The sequence below is a fragment of the Berghia stephanieae genome, chromosome 4 (assembly GCF_034508935.2).
Source record: "Berghia stephanieae isolate SIO BIC M18660-M18661 chromosome 4, UCSD_Bste_1.3, whole genome shotgun sequence".
NCBI lineage: Eukaryota > Metazoa > Mollusca > Gastropoda > Nudibranchia > Aeolidiidae > Berghia > Berghia stephanieae.
The window spans coordinates 75,829,888-75,844,887 of record NC_088363.1 but is presented as its reverse complement, the minus strand read 5'-3'; the positions used below and the strand labels follow the sequence as shown (position 1 = coordinate 75,844,887).

The 15,000-nt window shown below is 36.3% G+C and overlaps 1 protein-coding gene across 16 annotated transcripts in view; it reads right to left on the bottom strand.

The window, feature by feature from the left end:
* The window catches only part of LOC144971251 (matrix metalloproteinase-19-like), a 49,121-nt gene that overhangs the window by 216 nt on the left and 33,905 nt on the right, over nucleotides 1-15,000 (bottom strand). For 12 of the 16 annotated variants that reach the window (XM_078911828.1, XM_078911823.1, XM_078911829.1 and 9 more), the window contains exons 7-13: nucleotides 14,351-14,523; nucleotides 12,360-12,450; nucleotides 11,724-11,876; nucleotides 9,071-9,241; nucleotides 6,849-6,985; nucleotides 5,245-5,393; nucleotides 1,619-3,172 (exon numbers count right to left, since the gene is read on the bottom strand). In XM_078911828.1, the coding sequence (XP_078767954.1) occupies nucleotides 3,070-3,172; nucleotides 5,245-5,393; nucleotides 6,849-6,985; nucleotides 9,071-9,241; nucleotides 11,724-11,876; nucleotides 12,360-12,450; nucleotides 14,351-14,523 (977 nt within the window). In that variant the 3' untranslated portion in view covers nucleotides 1,619-3,069. Of the gene's footprint in view, nucleotides 573-1,618; nucleotides 3,173-5,244; nucleotides 5,394-6,848; nucleotides 6,986-9,070; nucleotides 9,242-11,723; nucleotides 11,877-12,359; nucleotides 12,451-14,350; nucleotides 14,524-15,000 lie in introns of those variants that run through there. The other 4 variants (XR_013645102.1, XR_013645100.1, XR_013645101.1 and 1 more) reach the window with 2 other exon arrangements.

Genomic DNA, 15,000 nt, shown 5'->3' with positions numbered 1-15,000 from the left:
TTACCCAAGTGTCATTTGGCTTTATTTTGACGGTGAGCAGAGAACATGAGAAATTGTAGCACGCTGGTGTTTCACAAGTGATGACGTCCCTGAGAAACCAGTTCTGGATCATAGGCTTGTGATCGTTGGCTAAGCAAGTGAAACGAAAACGATGTCAGAGATTCGATTCATCACCTTGTACACAGACAGTTTCTCCTTTACCCCAGGAAATATTAACCAGACCATTGTCTTTTAGTATTACAGGTCTTGATTTTGAGGGACGGTGTGTATGGTATATATGGTAGGAAAGAAGTTTTATATTCTTATTTTTACTTGTCGGGTTACTTGAGCTATCCACATAGAATTGTGTGAAGGTTTTCTTTGGGCGATATCATGTTTGCCTTCCGTAGGTTTGTGTTTAGGCGAAGAATGCCGTCTAAAATCTGGTCTGATAATACAAAGATATTTCATGCAGCCGCTAAGGAAATTACCAGGAATTGTGCAGAAGATAGTGTAAAGTGGCTCTTTAACACTCCTAGAACTCCACGGCTAGGGGTTTCTGGGAGCGATGGGTGCAATCAATTAAGTAAGCTCTGAAAAAAAAAATACGTAGATAAAACTTGAAAATGGGATGAAATGTCACACTAACATTCTTCTCAGAAAACACTTAAATTAAAGAATTATTATTTTCTTCATCAGTGAAATAATTTTTTTTTTATCCTAGACATCCTTGTTCAACAATGACAGTGGCCACCCTCTCCTCCCAACACAGCTTGCCATCGCCTGTTCATCGACTTGATAACTTTGGATAACCGCTCCTGAGGTAAATCATTCCAGGCATTGATCAAAACAGCACCGAGGTTGTGCAGACACCATTTGGCACTTCCAGAATTTTTCTTTTTTTTTTTTCTTCAAGGAAAAATACGGTGGCCAAACCATATCTTCAATATGTTAAACGTAGCATATGGAAATGCTAAAATTTAACCCCCAATCCTTTGACCAAGCAAATAAAGAAAGAAGATCGTCCTATTTAGAAATTAAGGAGCAGTCACCGGTGTAAGATAAAGAACTGAACAAGTGTGTATGAAAGCTGCCAGATACAGTAAGAAAGAAAAATACAAGAAAAGAACCATCCCAAAAAACCAGTCGACCTCGACTGGGGATCGAACCTCAGACTTTCTGATTACTCTGTGGTGTCATGGTAGCACGTTTGACCGGTAATCAGAAGGTCTGAGGTTTAAACCCAGTCGAGGTCGACTGGTTTTTTGGGATGGTTTTTTTCTTGTATTTTTCTTTCTTGCTTTGTCTGGCACGTTCCATATACACTTGCTCAGTTCAAGATCGTCCTGTAATGTATTACTCTAATTTACAGTTTTGTGTCGTTTAAAGGTAATATAGTTATAGTTAACAAAACATCAGGGGGTCATTAACAACAATAATATTAATTGATAAACGAAGATGGCCCAAAACACTCTAATGGGAATTCCGACGGTAACTTTACCAAATTCTGAAAACTCACTTCCTACCTTAACTCTTTGGGTAAGATTACTTAAAAAGAAAATAAGCATTTAAAGGATTAATCCTAGACTCAGCATCAAATAAGATAAGACCATAAAGAAATAAATCACAAAGCCATTACTTATATATCATGAATATCAAAACTTTTAATCTCATCATAAGTAATGCATCCTATGGAAATAAAAACAAAACACTTTATTAATAAATATAAATAGTTTCCTTCAGGTTGAATACAAGAAACCTCATTTATGTTTTTTTGTGCTTTATGTTGTATTTTTCCCGACCTCCCTATTATGATTGAGATGCTGAGTTCGTTCCAGGCACGGAGGTTATTTTTCAGCGATATCGGCTTGAAAAGAGGGTAGCTAGGAATTTTTGCTGCCCATTACATGTTCAAAGGAAGTGGGATACATCGGCATGTCAGCTGTACGCTTGACTAAATTGAAAATGATTCTTCTTCTCCAAGCTGCTATGTAAAATCATAATATATTGCACTGGTATATAATATCGATCATTCCTTTGTTAGACTGTATAAATATTGAATTAGTTCAAAGTGAATTATATGTGGACCAAATAGCAGTCCCGGACAACAGAGGAAATATTGGTGTTCACAATATGACAATATGAAAGAATGATGATGCATGTATAGTTGCAAAATTATGGATATAATATAAACTGAACAGATCTCCCCCTCACCACCCCCCCCCCGAAAAAAAACAAACCACAAAACAAAAAACAAAACAAAAAAAAAACCCAAACAAACCCCAAACCAAAAAACTAAAAAAAAAAGAAAACAAGCAAAAACAACAAATACAAAACAAAACAAAACACACTCACAAACTCTCTCTCTCTCTCTCTCTCTCTCTTTCTCTCTCTCTCTCTCTCTCTCTCTCTCTCTCTCTCTCTCTTTCTGTCCGTCACCCCCCCCCCTACACACAACCAATATTGCTATTAACTTCTTCCCCGCCTTACAGGATAAAACGAGTGTTGCTCATTCACAGAGTTCAATAGATAAAATTGAATATTAAGAAATGAAGATGTATAGATATTTATCACAATACTATGTACACTGTCATTTAAATAACCAAATATTGATACATACATACATACATACATACATACATGCATACATACATACATACATACATACATACATACATACATGCATACATACATACTTACATACATACATAAATACATACATACATACATACATGCATACATACATACATACATACATACATACATACATACATACATACATACATACATACATACATACATATTGCACAATCGCAATTACTTACACACGTTACATTGTATCGTAAGCATGATTCTAAAACAGGACTCATCTTTCAAATAAAAAATCCTTAGCGAGAATCTGATAAATATATGAATATATTCCCTGTTCTAGGACCTCCATTAATCACTTTCCTCAATTTTGTTGTGCAACGATTTTAAAATTTCTTTTCAAAGAGTAGCAAAATAGACCGTGCACCAAAATTGCCATAGACTCGATCAAAATGTTTACCAGAAATGTACAATGCATCACATCGTCTAACCCGGATATGTCTACTTGAATGACTGTCCGCAAGGACCTCCAAGCCAGGCTGCTGCCTTGTTTTTGGGATACCCGGACAACGCCACCTTCCTGTACTTGTTTACCTTGTAGTACCTGCGATTGGAAACCGAACCAAACAGGAGAGAGTTAATCATTTTTCGAAAAGATTTGCTTTGGTTTGCTATTGCCATCAGTTCTAGAAGAAATTTAATACCGATTCAGTGCTCTCCAGGTTTGTTTATCAACAATAAACTCCGTTGCACCTGATGAGCTCACATTTAACGAAGTATGGGAATTACATTAAGTGATAGCACTTTAACCAGTTAACTGCCGTGCTCTGGAAAGACGCGAATTAAAAAAATTGGCCACAAAACTCGCCATTCAAATATCGATCGATTTAAATGACCCTCATCTTGACAAAATTATCAAACCTGGGACTTCGCGAGGTCTCAGGTTTGAGAATTTTTGCCAAGACGAAGGTCACTTAAATCGATTTATATTTGAATGACGAGTTTTCTGGCCAAAATTTTAAATACATGTCTTTCTGGAGTACGGCAATCCACTGGTTAAAATGCAGAGAGTAACTCATGCGAAGACGGCATTTCCCTCGTGGGCATTTCTCATATATTTAGATTACAAGAAGTGCATGCAATTTGTTTTTCTATTTACACCTCCTTACATTCAACGTGATAATAAATCATACACACGAGGAGAGTTGGCAGTTTATTTTATGCATTTCTACCGACTTGCACTTATTTGTTGGTCAGATAACCCAATTCCTTTTGGGCTCATTGTTGTAATGGAAATCTCAAAAAATGACACAAAACATTGTCCATTACAACAATGTTAAAATAGGCCCATAATGGGTTTAGATGTCAGACCTGCATATATAGACACGCGATTTCTACGTATTTTTGTTACCCCCCCCCCCCCCCAACAACGAACAATAAAGACAGACATGCTTCATGTCATAATGAAAAACGATAAACTGAAATGACATTGTCTATATTGTGACTGACTAAAACAACAATTGATTTTCTTTAATTCAAGACTTTATAATGCCTATTGTTAACATGAATAACCACTTCCAGTAAGCATCAGCAATATTACAATGTGCACATACATGCATGTTCCTTTTTGGGAACGGAAAGAAGTAATATATTAGTATCACAACTGTGCGGGCAAAATGTGGTTCGTTGAACATCTTGCAAAATGAATCTATAATACTACGTTGCATCTCCGTCTTAATCTTCCGCGTAAAGATTATGTGTTTATAATGAGACTGTTGTGATATTAGTGTCAGCATAATTACTGGTTTAAGAATATATACATATATATATATATATATATATATATATATATATATACACACACACACACATATATATATATTATATATATATATATATATATATATATATATATATATGAGAAAAATACTGACAAATTGTTAAATCGGCAATGACCCATTCACTTGATGTTGTCCCAGACACCCCCGACGGCACAAAAAGGATTAATGGAGGATGATGATGAATGTCCCATTCAGTGAAATAAGGATCACGAGCCGGAGTTGTCCCTTTTTTAAAAGCATTAAACGGTTCCTTCTGGCTGCAAAGCTACCCAATTACTTCACTCGGAACCGATACAGGTTCCGTTTCATGTGAGGCTAGTGTTCTACAATTGAACTATCGGTTAAACATTAAATTGTTCTTTACTTCAACTTACAGATACTTCTTTAGGTACAGGGAGTGAAGTAGTAAACTATAAAATTAACAAGTGGATTTATATAAAAGCTAAACATGTCTAAATGAGCCAGTCAAAACATAAAAAATATAAGGAGTAACTATGGCTCATAGGTTGGCACAATAAACAAATATATAACTTTTCGGTCTTTAACCTTTGTTAGGCAAAAGACGAAACACGAAGATAATGACAAGATGAATTTACATTTATGTTATGAAATCGAAGAATGAAAGGGAAAAAGGGAGAGCTGGTGAAGGGGGAAGTACAGAGGGGGGAGGCTAGAGACTGACAGACTTCGCGAAGTTCCAGGTTTGAGAGCTTTTGCCAAGATGAGGGTAATTTTGATCGAAAGATGTTTGAAGGACAAGTTTTATGTTTAAATACGAGGTTTTCCAGAGTACGACAGTTAACTGGTTAAAAAAAAATCATGACATTATACTTACTGATTTCTCCAGAAGAAGTAGATATATCCATCAGACCATTCAACCGCGGCGTCTATCTGGGGCGGTAGTCCTAACCAATATCTATTGATTGAGTAAATGCTAGAGGTTGACCGCTCTGTCATCTGATTCCACCGCCAAGTTTTGGTTTTCTGAAAGAAAATGTAAAAGACACAAGGGCGCATTTTTATGTAGGCGGACTAGATTTAGTTTTTACTAGTCTAGTAAAAGACTTCCTCGTATTAAGCCTGAGCGAAGCAAGTGACTAAAAAGAGTCGGTTCTTATGATCGTTTTCATAGTCTGACCGTAGTCATCGTTATGTTATAGCCCGACACTGAAATCCAAAAGGACTGGCAGTTTGACGTCATTATTTGGTTTTTGCACCGCCTGGTGAGTTGTCGTTAGTAGTGCTCATGGAACCAAGTTATTTCATTGGTTGAACTATTGAATACAACTCACGATTTGATTTCTTTTGTGGCAAAAGACTGCATTTTGACGTCCTTTTTTGGTCAGTGTCAGGTCATAACTTTACGAAGGCCACGCTCTGACTCGGTAGACTTTTGCCTAAAAGTGGGCGTTGTAAGGACGTTGAATAATTCGGTTATTTACTGCTGGTAACATCAAGCTCTCTAGTACACGATGTCAAGTAAGATACCAGTCTTCATACTTTTCAACGCAAAATATTTCCGAAAAGGAAATTAGCAACACTTAGATATATTTTGTTCCGTTTCATATTGAACTTAATTTTGCCATATCCACATAAAGTCGCGAGATATTGATTGTCATCATCTGTCAATTCTATATTGAGGTCAATGAAACTCTAACAAATTGAACCGAAATACAAACAAACTAAAGGGAAAATGTACTCTGATGAACCATATTATTCCAGTCAGTCACAATGCCAGCAGAATAACTTTTGTCTCCGCTATAGATACTTTCTAATCCATTTTTTTGTTCTTTGAAGCGAACCCTTCGACTTCGAGTCTCTATTCACTCGCAACTCGCGAGCCCGATTAGATTTGTGTTTTTTTTAAAGATTTTACTCACAAAAATGTGTACATTCGACGTTCTGTTCATCTCTTAGTTTTTTTAAAAAGCCAGTGTCTATAGCAACAGAACACTCTTGCCTCTGTCATTCGTAACCAACGTATTTTCGGTATACGAAGCTCGCTCAATCTCACAACAGCTGTCGACGCTATGATGTACCCTAGTAACGTCCGAGATTAACGATGAAGTCTGACCCGAGCAAGGGACTATAACTCGGCAAAACGTAGTCCGAAGGTGCCATGATTTTAGTGATTTTTTCAAGTCCTTGACTAAAGTCAGGAACTAAGCGCTAGTCCGCGTCCATAAAAACGGGTCAAACTGTACATTTTTGGGACTCGTGGTTTGCCATGATAATCTATATAAAGCAATTTCACATGTACCAATATAAGTCAAAAGAAGGAAAGGGTGACATAAGAAAATAGGATGGATAACATAATAATGAACTGGATTAGGAATGTGTAAAATTCTGAAGGAGGTCTGGAAAAGAGTGAAGTTATGAAAACTGCGGTTGTGATTGAAAGTGGGCAGGAAAAGAAAAATAATTATGTCCAAGACTCACCCCAAAGAAATAGATCATTTCTCTTCCCCTCTCCCGTAACGTTATGGCAGCCACTGGTTTCTCCGGATAAGGCCTAATAATCTTCTTTGGGTAACCCTCGTCTAGGGTCTTATTAGTGAATCTCCAATATCGATTACCTGGATTTAAAAGTATAGGGCTATATGTCAAGAAGAACAAGGCATGATGGTGATGATGATTATGATGCTGATGACGACGACGACGACGACGACGATGGTGATAATGATGATAATGGTGATAATGATGATGATGATGCTGATGATGATGATGATGATTATCATCATCATTATCATTGTTACAACGACGACGATGACCATAACCACCCCATTATCACCACCTCACCACCAACACCACCACCACAACCACCACTAACATAATCATCATGATAATTAACATCATCACTGTTCTTCAAGTAATATTTTCCAGCACCCAGTTCAACAATTCATCACAAAATTGACGAGCTCTTTTAACAATGTATTATTTAAGTCATTAATCAAAGACAAGAACCGCATTGGGACTGATCAACAAACGTACCTTGGTTCTAATATTTGACCCTTTTTCTGATGAGGGCCTTAACCTGTCATCTTTACGGATCAAAAAGACGGTCTAAAATACGAATCATCTGGTGATTGTTATTGTAAAAGAGAAAACTCAATCTTTTTGTTTTGTAAACTTACCTATGTACATTCCCAACGTATAACCCGAGATTGATGTATAGAGACAGACCATGTCAAGACGGTAAACTTCCTCTTGCTCGTGTGTTATTTGTATTATAACTTAAATTTGGCACAAATTATCGCAGATAAAAGCTTCAATTGGGTGATTACGTCTCATTAAATTCTCTCTTAAGGACCATACATTTTGAAAGTTACGCATACCATCAATACTCAAATGCTATGTTTACCGAATTGACATTGCATTCACATGAAGCTTCTAAGTTTCTTGTCTCGTTATTATCATTTTAGTCTCGGGTATAACTATAGCATATTTGTCGGGGGTTTGAAATTTCCTAGGGTGCAATTCTCATCCCATTAATCCCTTTAACCTTTTTTCCCAACTCTCATTTTTACATTGCAAAGGCCATTCTACTGATTCTCTATAAAACTCTTTTCAGAGGGACCCCATAATAACCATATAAAAAGATAAAGAAAATTATACTTTTATTTTCGACCAAACTTTTCTTTAGAGTCCATGTTATATCTCGCAGTAAAACTGAATTAACCCAGTTACAAACAAGTGTAGCACTACAAAGTATGTGATGAGTCAGATGATAAATGTATTGCTTAAATTACTTATTAAAATTTAAATAATTCTATAAATGATGAGAAAAAAAATAATACATCACATTATACTTTACCTCATGTATGGAGAGTTTAACATAACCTTCAACTTGTTAAAAATATCTTAATGCTGTTGCTTCAATGAAGCATGAATAAATGCTGGAAAAAAATGAACAGAAAATAAAAGACACGATTTCGGAAGCTTTACTTTAAATGTAAAAAAAAAGAATAAATGATCTACGTTCATAGCTTAAACAAATACGAGGTGCATTATATGGACAACCTTGACTCGATATCCGTATCGTGGTAAACAACGTTGTTGATGTATAAAACTGCCTAGAACAAGACATGCGCCAAATAGGAGGACGTAGATTTATTTGGAGGATCTCTTTCACATTTCCTTTGCAAAAGTAAATTCTTCTTATAAAAAATACATGTATGAATCGTCCATTGGACAACATATCCCCCCCCCCCCCCACTTTCCGCCCCCCCCCCCTTCTCTCTCTCTCTCTCTCTCTCTCTCTCTCTCTCTCTCTCTCTCCCTCTCTTCTCTTCTCTATTTCTCTCTCAGAGTTAAGCTTCCTTGTGATCTCAATATATGGCCTCATTGAGTATGCAATCTCATATTATTATTCTTTAGACATTTATACCAGTGACTGAAGGTCTTATTCCTATCGACCAAACTTCATATATTTGTTGATTATGATGATCCCTAACTTGCCTTAAAATGAGACATCTATAGATGGTATTAATCTTATTCTATCATAGATGTAAAAGTTTTCTTGCGAAAATGGAATAAGGTGAAAAAAAAGAAGGAAAACGAGAGCATTGTCCCATATTGATATTTATACCCGCTTTTATCAAAATCATCAAAATCATCTCAGATATCAATTTATCATCTGTAAGAAAACTATAGAATCAAACCTTTAAAGAAGAATGTTCTCTTATTGCTGTCCATGTATATCACAGCTGCGGGATTTAGTGGAGCACCTTTGAAAACGTGAGTGATTCTCTTTGGAAACCCTGGCATGAGGCCGCTTTTGTCCAGTTGATATACTTGCTTGCGAATAAAAGCAAATCCTTCTCCATTAGGTCCTAAAAAGGGAAGAAATAGTATAATAAATAGTAGTATTATTTTGCGATTTGTTATTGACAAAGATGGAAACATTTCATAGTGTTTTTCGACGGACGAGAAAAAAGTTGTATTCCTAATCTCAAACTGGAAATAACTACGCGTATTTGAATACCATGCAGTCGTCAGTATTGGTCGTCAAGTGATATTTAAAATAGTTACAGATTTTTATATTTTTTTTGGTTTTGAAATAGTCTATGTTACAATCCCAGTTGATAGGTAGATCGAACTATATTTGAAACTGAGATGAAAGGATGGTTTTGCTAGAAAAATGTTAACCATGTTGATGACGTGAGGCGCGAGATTGGGTGTGTGAAGGTTTCTAAGTTGGAGCTGAGGTGATATTTTCAGGAAATGTGTTCCAGTCTGATATCGTTCTAGGATAGAATGAGAACTCTCGGTGGTTTGCGCTGCTATAGAGTTGGATGAAACTATTTTTGTTCAAGTACAAAGTGTTGTTGGTTTGAGTTCTGGTTATGAAATTTCTTCTATAAAATTCGAGAAAAAATAGTGAGGGAGAGAGGGAGTGTGTGTGTGTGTGTGTGTGTGAGAGAGAGAGAGAGAGAGAGAGAGAGAGAGAGAGAGAGAGAGGTCGGAGACACTCGACTTTGATCTTAAGAGCAAAACTCTGGGTTGAAGAAATGATTTATTTGACTGGATGATACACATAAAGTCTGAAATTGACGGGGTCAAATAAATCACAAATGGTATTAAACTCTCAATAACTTTAAAAATCACATAATAAACTAAAGAATACATAGCAATTCTTTATTAATAATTTGTTTTCATGGTTAAAGTTATCAACCTAAGAATATGAAAAGACGCGGGGAATAAAGTGCAAAACAAAACTGAGAGAAGCACAAGACAGAAATAATCCCCAAAAAGCTGCCTTCATTGATACTCAGGCCTTGATTACCGTCACAATGATCGGGTAAACCCCATGGGTTAATGTAGATGCCTGAATGGTAATTAGGAGGTCTGAGGTCTCAAGTCGAGGAAGACTGACTTTTGCTTTTTTACTTATATCTTTTCTTTACATCTGCTTTGTTTGGCACTGCCACACGAGTGCCTGCTCCTCCTCTGATTCAATTTAAGAACTGGCGTTATCTGTTATCAACAAAGTCTGATGTTTATGTCGATGATTGACATTATAATACGCGCTTAATATGTTTCTTTTCTGTGATGACTAAACACCAGTTATATCAACAAAGTGCTGATTTGGTTTATTAGTGTCAATTTCAGCCCACAAACCCTGCGAGTACGTCACATCAAAATCAGCAACATCAATTTGATAACATAGTAGATGGAAGTATAAATCATTAATTTTATATTCTTCACGAAAAAGAGGAGAAATGCTATACTTTTTAGGCTTGTATAATGGCAATCCCAGCACATTCAAGAGTATTTGGCAAGTGGCAATCGCTCTTTGTTTACTAAATTTGGTGTATACAGTTGCCACGTTGTTTTACTAATGGCAGTTTGTCCGAAAAAAAAGATATAATATAGAGAAATTTACTCCTATATGGAAGTTAGGTTATCGCTGGCCTGATAATTTAACTCTCTCCTTACCGAACATTTTCGGGATTTATCCAAAATTTCATAGCTAAATAAACACAAAAATTGATTTCTTTGCCCTGTACTCAGAAGAAAAAGAACATACTATATCCACTTAATTTTGTACAGAAAAACAAACTTTACAAAACAGCATCAGGTTCTACATACTACGCAGGGACAAAAACATACCAGCAAACCAAGCCATGTCGGGATACTTCCAAAAACACGGGAACCTTTTCAGAGGAAGACCGATCACAACACTCCCTGTGATCCTAAACAAAAACCTCACAACACTTGGACAAAGCATTAGTCTCATAACGTCAGGGGACCTTGAAAATCTGAGAACCCTAGCAGAGGACCGGCAATATTGGAGACACCTCACACAGGAAATACTGGAAACAGCCAAGGCGACCCGATCTTTCGGTCGAGACGCGAAAGGCATCTAAGTCAAGTCAAGTCATCAGGTTCTTTACGGCTAGAACAAAGATTTTTCTCCAAATTTTGTGATTAACACAATAAATCTAAAAAAGAAAAATGTTTATTGAATCGTAACGAATGTGACGATTTTCCTGTAGATGGTAAGGAGAGGGTTAAATTCCATTTTCACCCATCAAAAGAGTCATAATATGGAAGCCCAAGTTGAATCACTGTTACTGCCGATAAGCGCCTTAATTGGTTTAGCGTCGCTGTTGGCTTGAGATCTCTTGAACAAAGCATTGCACACATTAAGTGGATATTGCGCAATATAAAAGCTCTCATTTCTACTACTCTTTTGGTGAGAACGGTTAATTCCGAACCTTTAGCCAGATTAAAAGATGTTTAAATAATAAATTGAAAGAAGATAAGTTTCAGCCTCTTTGACTATAGGTGTTGAAAACAGACATGACAAACCTTTAATGATATCGTTGAAAGATCCACGACACCATCGGGGTCTCCGTTTCTCAGCGAGACGCTTGGCTTTGGCTGCAATTCGTTTCTTTTTCTTTTCCAGTCGAATCTGTCTCATCATCTCCTTTTGTTTCTTCTTGTAGTTTTTATCCAGACCTTTCGGGTGTAAAAAATACGATACTATTGTTGAAATGGTTATTAAGTCATTAATAAGACAATTGAAGTTTGATAATAGCTCTTGTGGAAATTATCTAATAGAATAAATGCTGATTTTAAAGCTAGGAATGTTATTGCCATTAAAATAGAGAATATCATTTATGATAATACGATGTTAATATGACTAATTTTTAGAATTTGACTGGCAAAATTCCATAAAAATATCATACTACCGTTTACCTACTCAGCATCGCCCATACAAATTATACCGAGCTTTTGATGTCAATATTAATCTATTTTGTTTTTCGCTTTGGAAAGCGCTTTGAGCACATTTAGTGGATATTGCGCTACATAAAAGCTCTAATTTTTTTCAGCACTTTTGCGATAATTTTCAAAGGAACGAATGAAAGTTGTGCAGAAGATGTCGGCATTTATCGTGAAGTTGTTGACATAATGATTATTTAATTATACAAAATCAGTTACCATAAAGCTTTTGAAGTTGTTTTATGTCACCGACATTGAGTGTTGGGTTTGGATGATAATCTCTATAATTTGAATACATCACATCGTCTCTCTAGAGATAAAAATGAGAAAATCCACAAGTGAATGATAATAAAACATTGCGCTGAGAATTTGCTAGATTTCTTTTGAGGGGGGTTAAAAGGCAAAAAAAAATATAAGAGGTAATAAAATCTTCTTAGGACCACACGCAGTTTTATGGTCGTATGGTAACGCTATAATCCAAGTTCTGTCAATTCATTCGGCAAAAGATGTTTCACACTGGTAGAACGTACTAAAAGTCTTCTCCATATTTTGGTATTCTGCAATTTAGTTCGAAGGTACTCTACGCCTTCCTCGTTGCAAAGTTGATACAGTCATTGGTCCAAATTGAAATTGATTTAGATGCAGCTCTCCTAGTTGCAGAATTGGAAGTTGCACAAAGCCTTCTTCCTGGACCAGGGCCTGTTAAAACATCCCAACATTGTAGCAGAAGACAAACTATAAAGCCAAAAAAGATAAGGATATTATGCATGATACTTTAGTCCGTTCCACAAACCCTTGCGCACGCGTTGATATCTTTGCAACGTTTTGATGGATTTTTATTATAGTTGGCTCGAACACTAGAATTGTTAATGACATTAAGCCGATTTATTTCACCGGTTACAATACCATTATTTGGGATTCTTCTTCTTTACGGTATATAAAAACGGTCTGGGATGAGTGAACCTTGTGATGGTTTACAGTCAATTATGTTGTGATTACAATCACTGAACTCCCCACAGGCTTGGCCATGGGTTTACTTTTCACGAATTCATGTGCACAACTCACTAACGTTGCCACCCTGGGTTCAAAATGATATAACAAATTGTACAGTTTGTACACATTTGACATAAATAATTGTTACATTTTAATAGTTGAAAGCCAGAGGCATAGAGGCCTGTTGTGATTACTACATTAAAAAAACTGATAACAACATGGATTAAACATGCACATTTGTCACAATGAGGAGCATTTATAAGTATTTCTCCTGTGAGGCGAAGCGTGGAATTCTTTTTCATGTCATGTGTCGAATAGCAATATTATTTATAGATTGCCCACAACCAGGAACTCACAGTGGAGAGGACAGATTTATAATTATATCATTTTGATTATGCACCCTTTGTATTGGAAAACTGCGGTTCCTTTAAAAGGTTATACTGTACAGAAATTACATGGAATCTCGTGTTAAAGAGGTTTAGATTCAGTGACATTTCACATTATTAAATTCAAAGCGCCCCCTCCCCCGTGAAAATAATTCAAGAATAGCAAACATGTACCATGCTAGATGGGTGACCAGTTCTTGCTCAACAGTTGGTCGGGGATTATGTCTTTGTGAAATGCATTTCTCTTTGTCAAATCGAAGACGGGCGTCAACATTCGGAGGACCCCCTTGTCATTTTCTTATATTATTTTCTTTATCCAAAAATGTATAAGCACCTAACGGGCTGCTTGTGTTGTCCAGTATATTACATATCCGGTGTTCACCAGGGAAGAGATAAATTATAAACACTATGAGCTTTTTTTGAACATTGTTTAAAAATAAATTGAGTAGTACTGTTTAAATGATATCTATTGTTACTCTATTTCAAAACGACCCAAAATTATTTGCTAAGCTACGCCACTGAATGCAACTTTGTGGTGAATATTTTCCTCACGGAAACTTTTTCACTAATGATATAATATATGATAAAACATCATTAGCTTTGCTCACATACTTTTCTGAACACTGGCGTAAAGTTAAATCCATGGTTTCTCAGCAGGGCAAATAGATAAAACAAACAAACGTACGAAAGAAAATGAAATCCCGCGATTGCGTGCGTACCCACACACACACACACACACACACACACACACACACACACACACACACACAAACAAACACATACTCGTGCACAATAAACTTGATGAAATTTAAAAGGCGATATACGACTTACAGATTTAGAATGCTGAAGTCCTAACGAATGTCCAATTTCATGTAAGGCGGTTTGCATTAAGTCACGTGTCTTGGAGCTGTTGATGCCCGTCGTCCAAAGTTCATCCATATCAAAATGGACGTCACCAGATATTGCCACATCTCCTGGAGGGAATGCATGGGCCAGCAGCACACCTGTTAAAGAAACAAAAAGTTGTTTGACTTTTAGCTTGTAAAACAAGATTCGGTCGTTTAAAAATCCCACAGGCAATGTTAACATATATATATAACATATATGTTAACATATCTATCATGAATCTGAACTCCACATTCCCATGGTTGGCAGAGATTTTCAGATTTCATGGAGCTCTCCCGGGCTGATCAATCGTATCAACTCACAAAACTATGTAGTCTCTTAAACATAAAATATATGATTGAGGTAATCAAGTGAAATTAATTGCCTGACTGGTAATCTAAAAACAATAACAAAGGGAAGAGTGGTGTCAAGTCCATTTATTTTATTGTTTGTAAATTACCGTATTTGTCCAAGAGGCTGTATCACAAATCTCGTGTTTTGATTGATCAAACGTCTACAAATTAATTGATAGAGAAAGACCTTTTGGTTAATTGCATTCATTGAACTAGAAAAAGGGTCAGTCACAACAGTTTAGG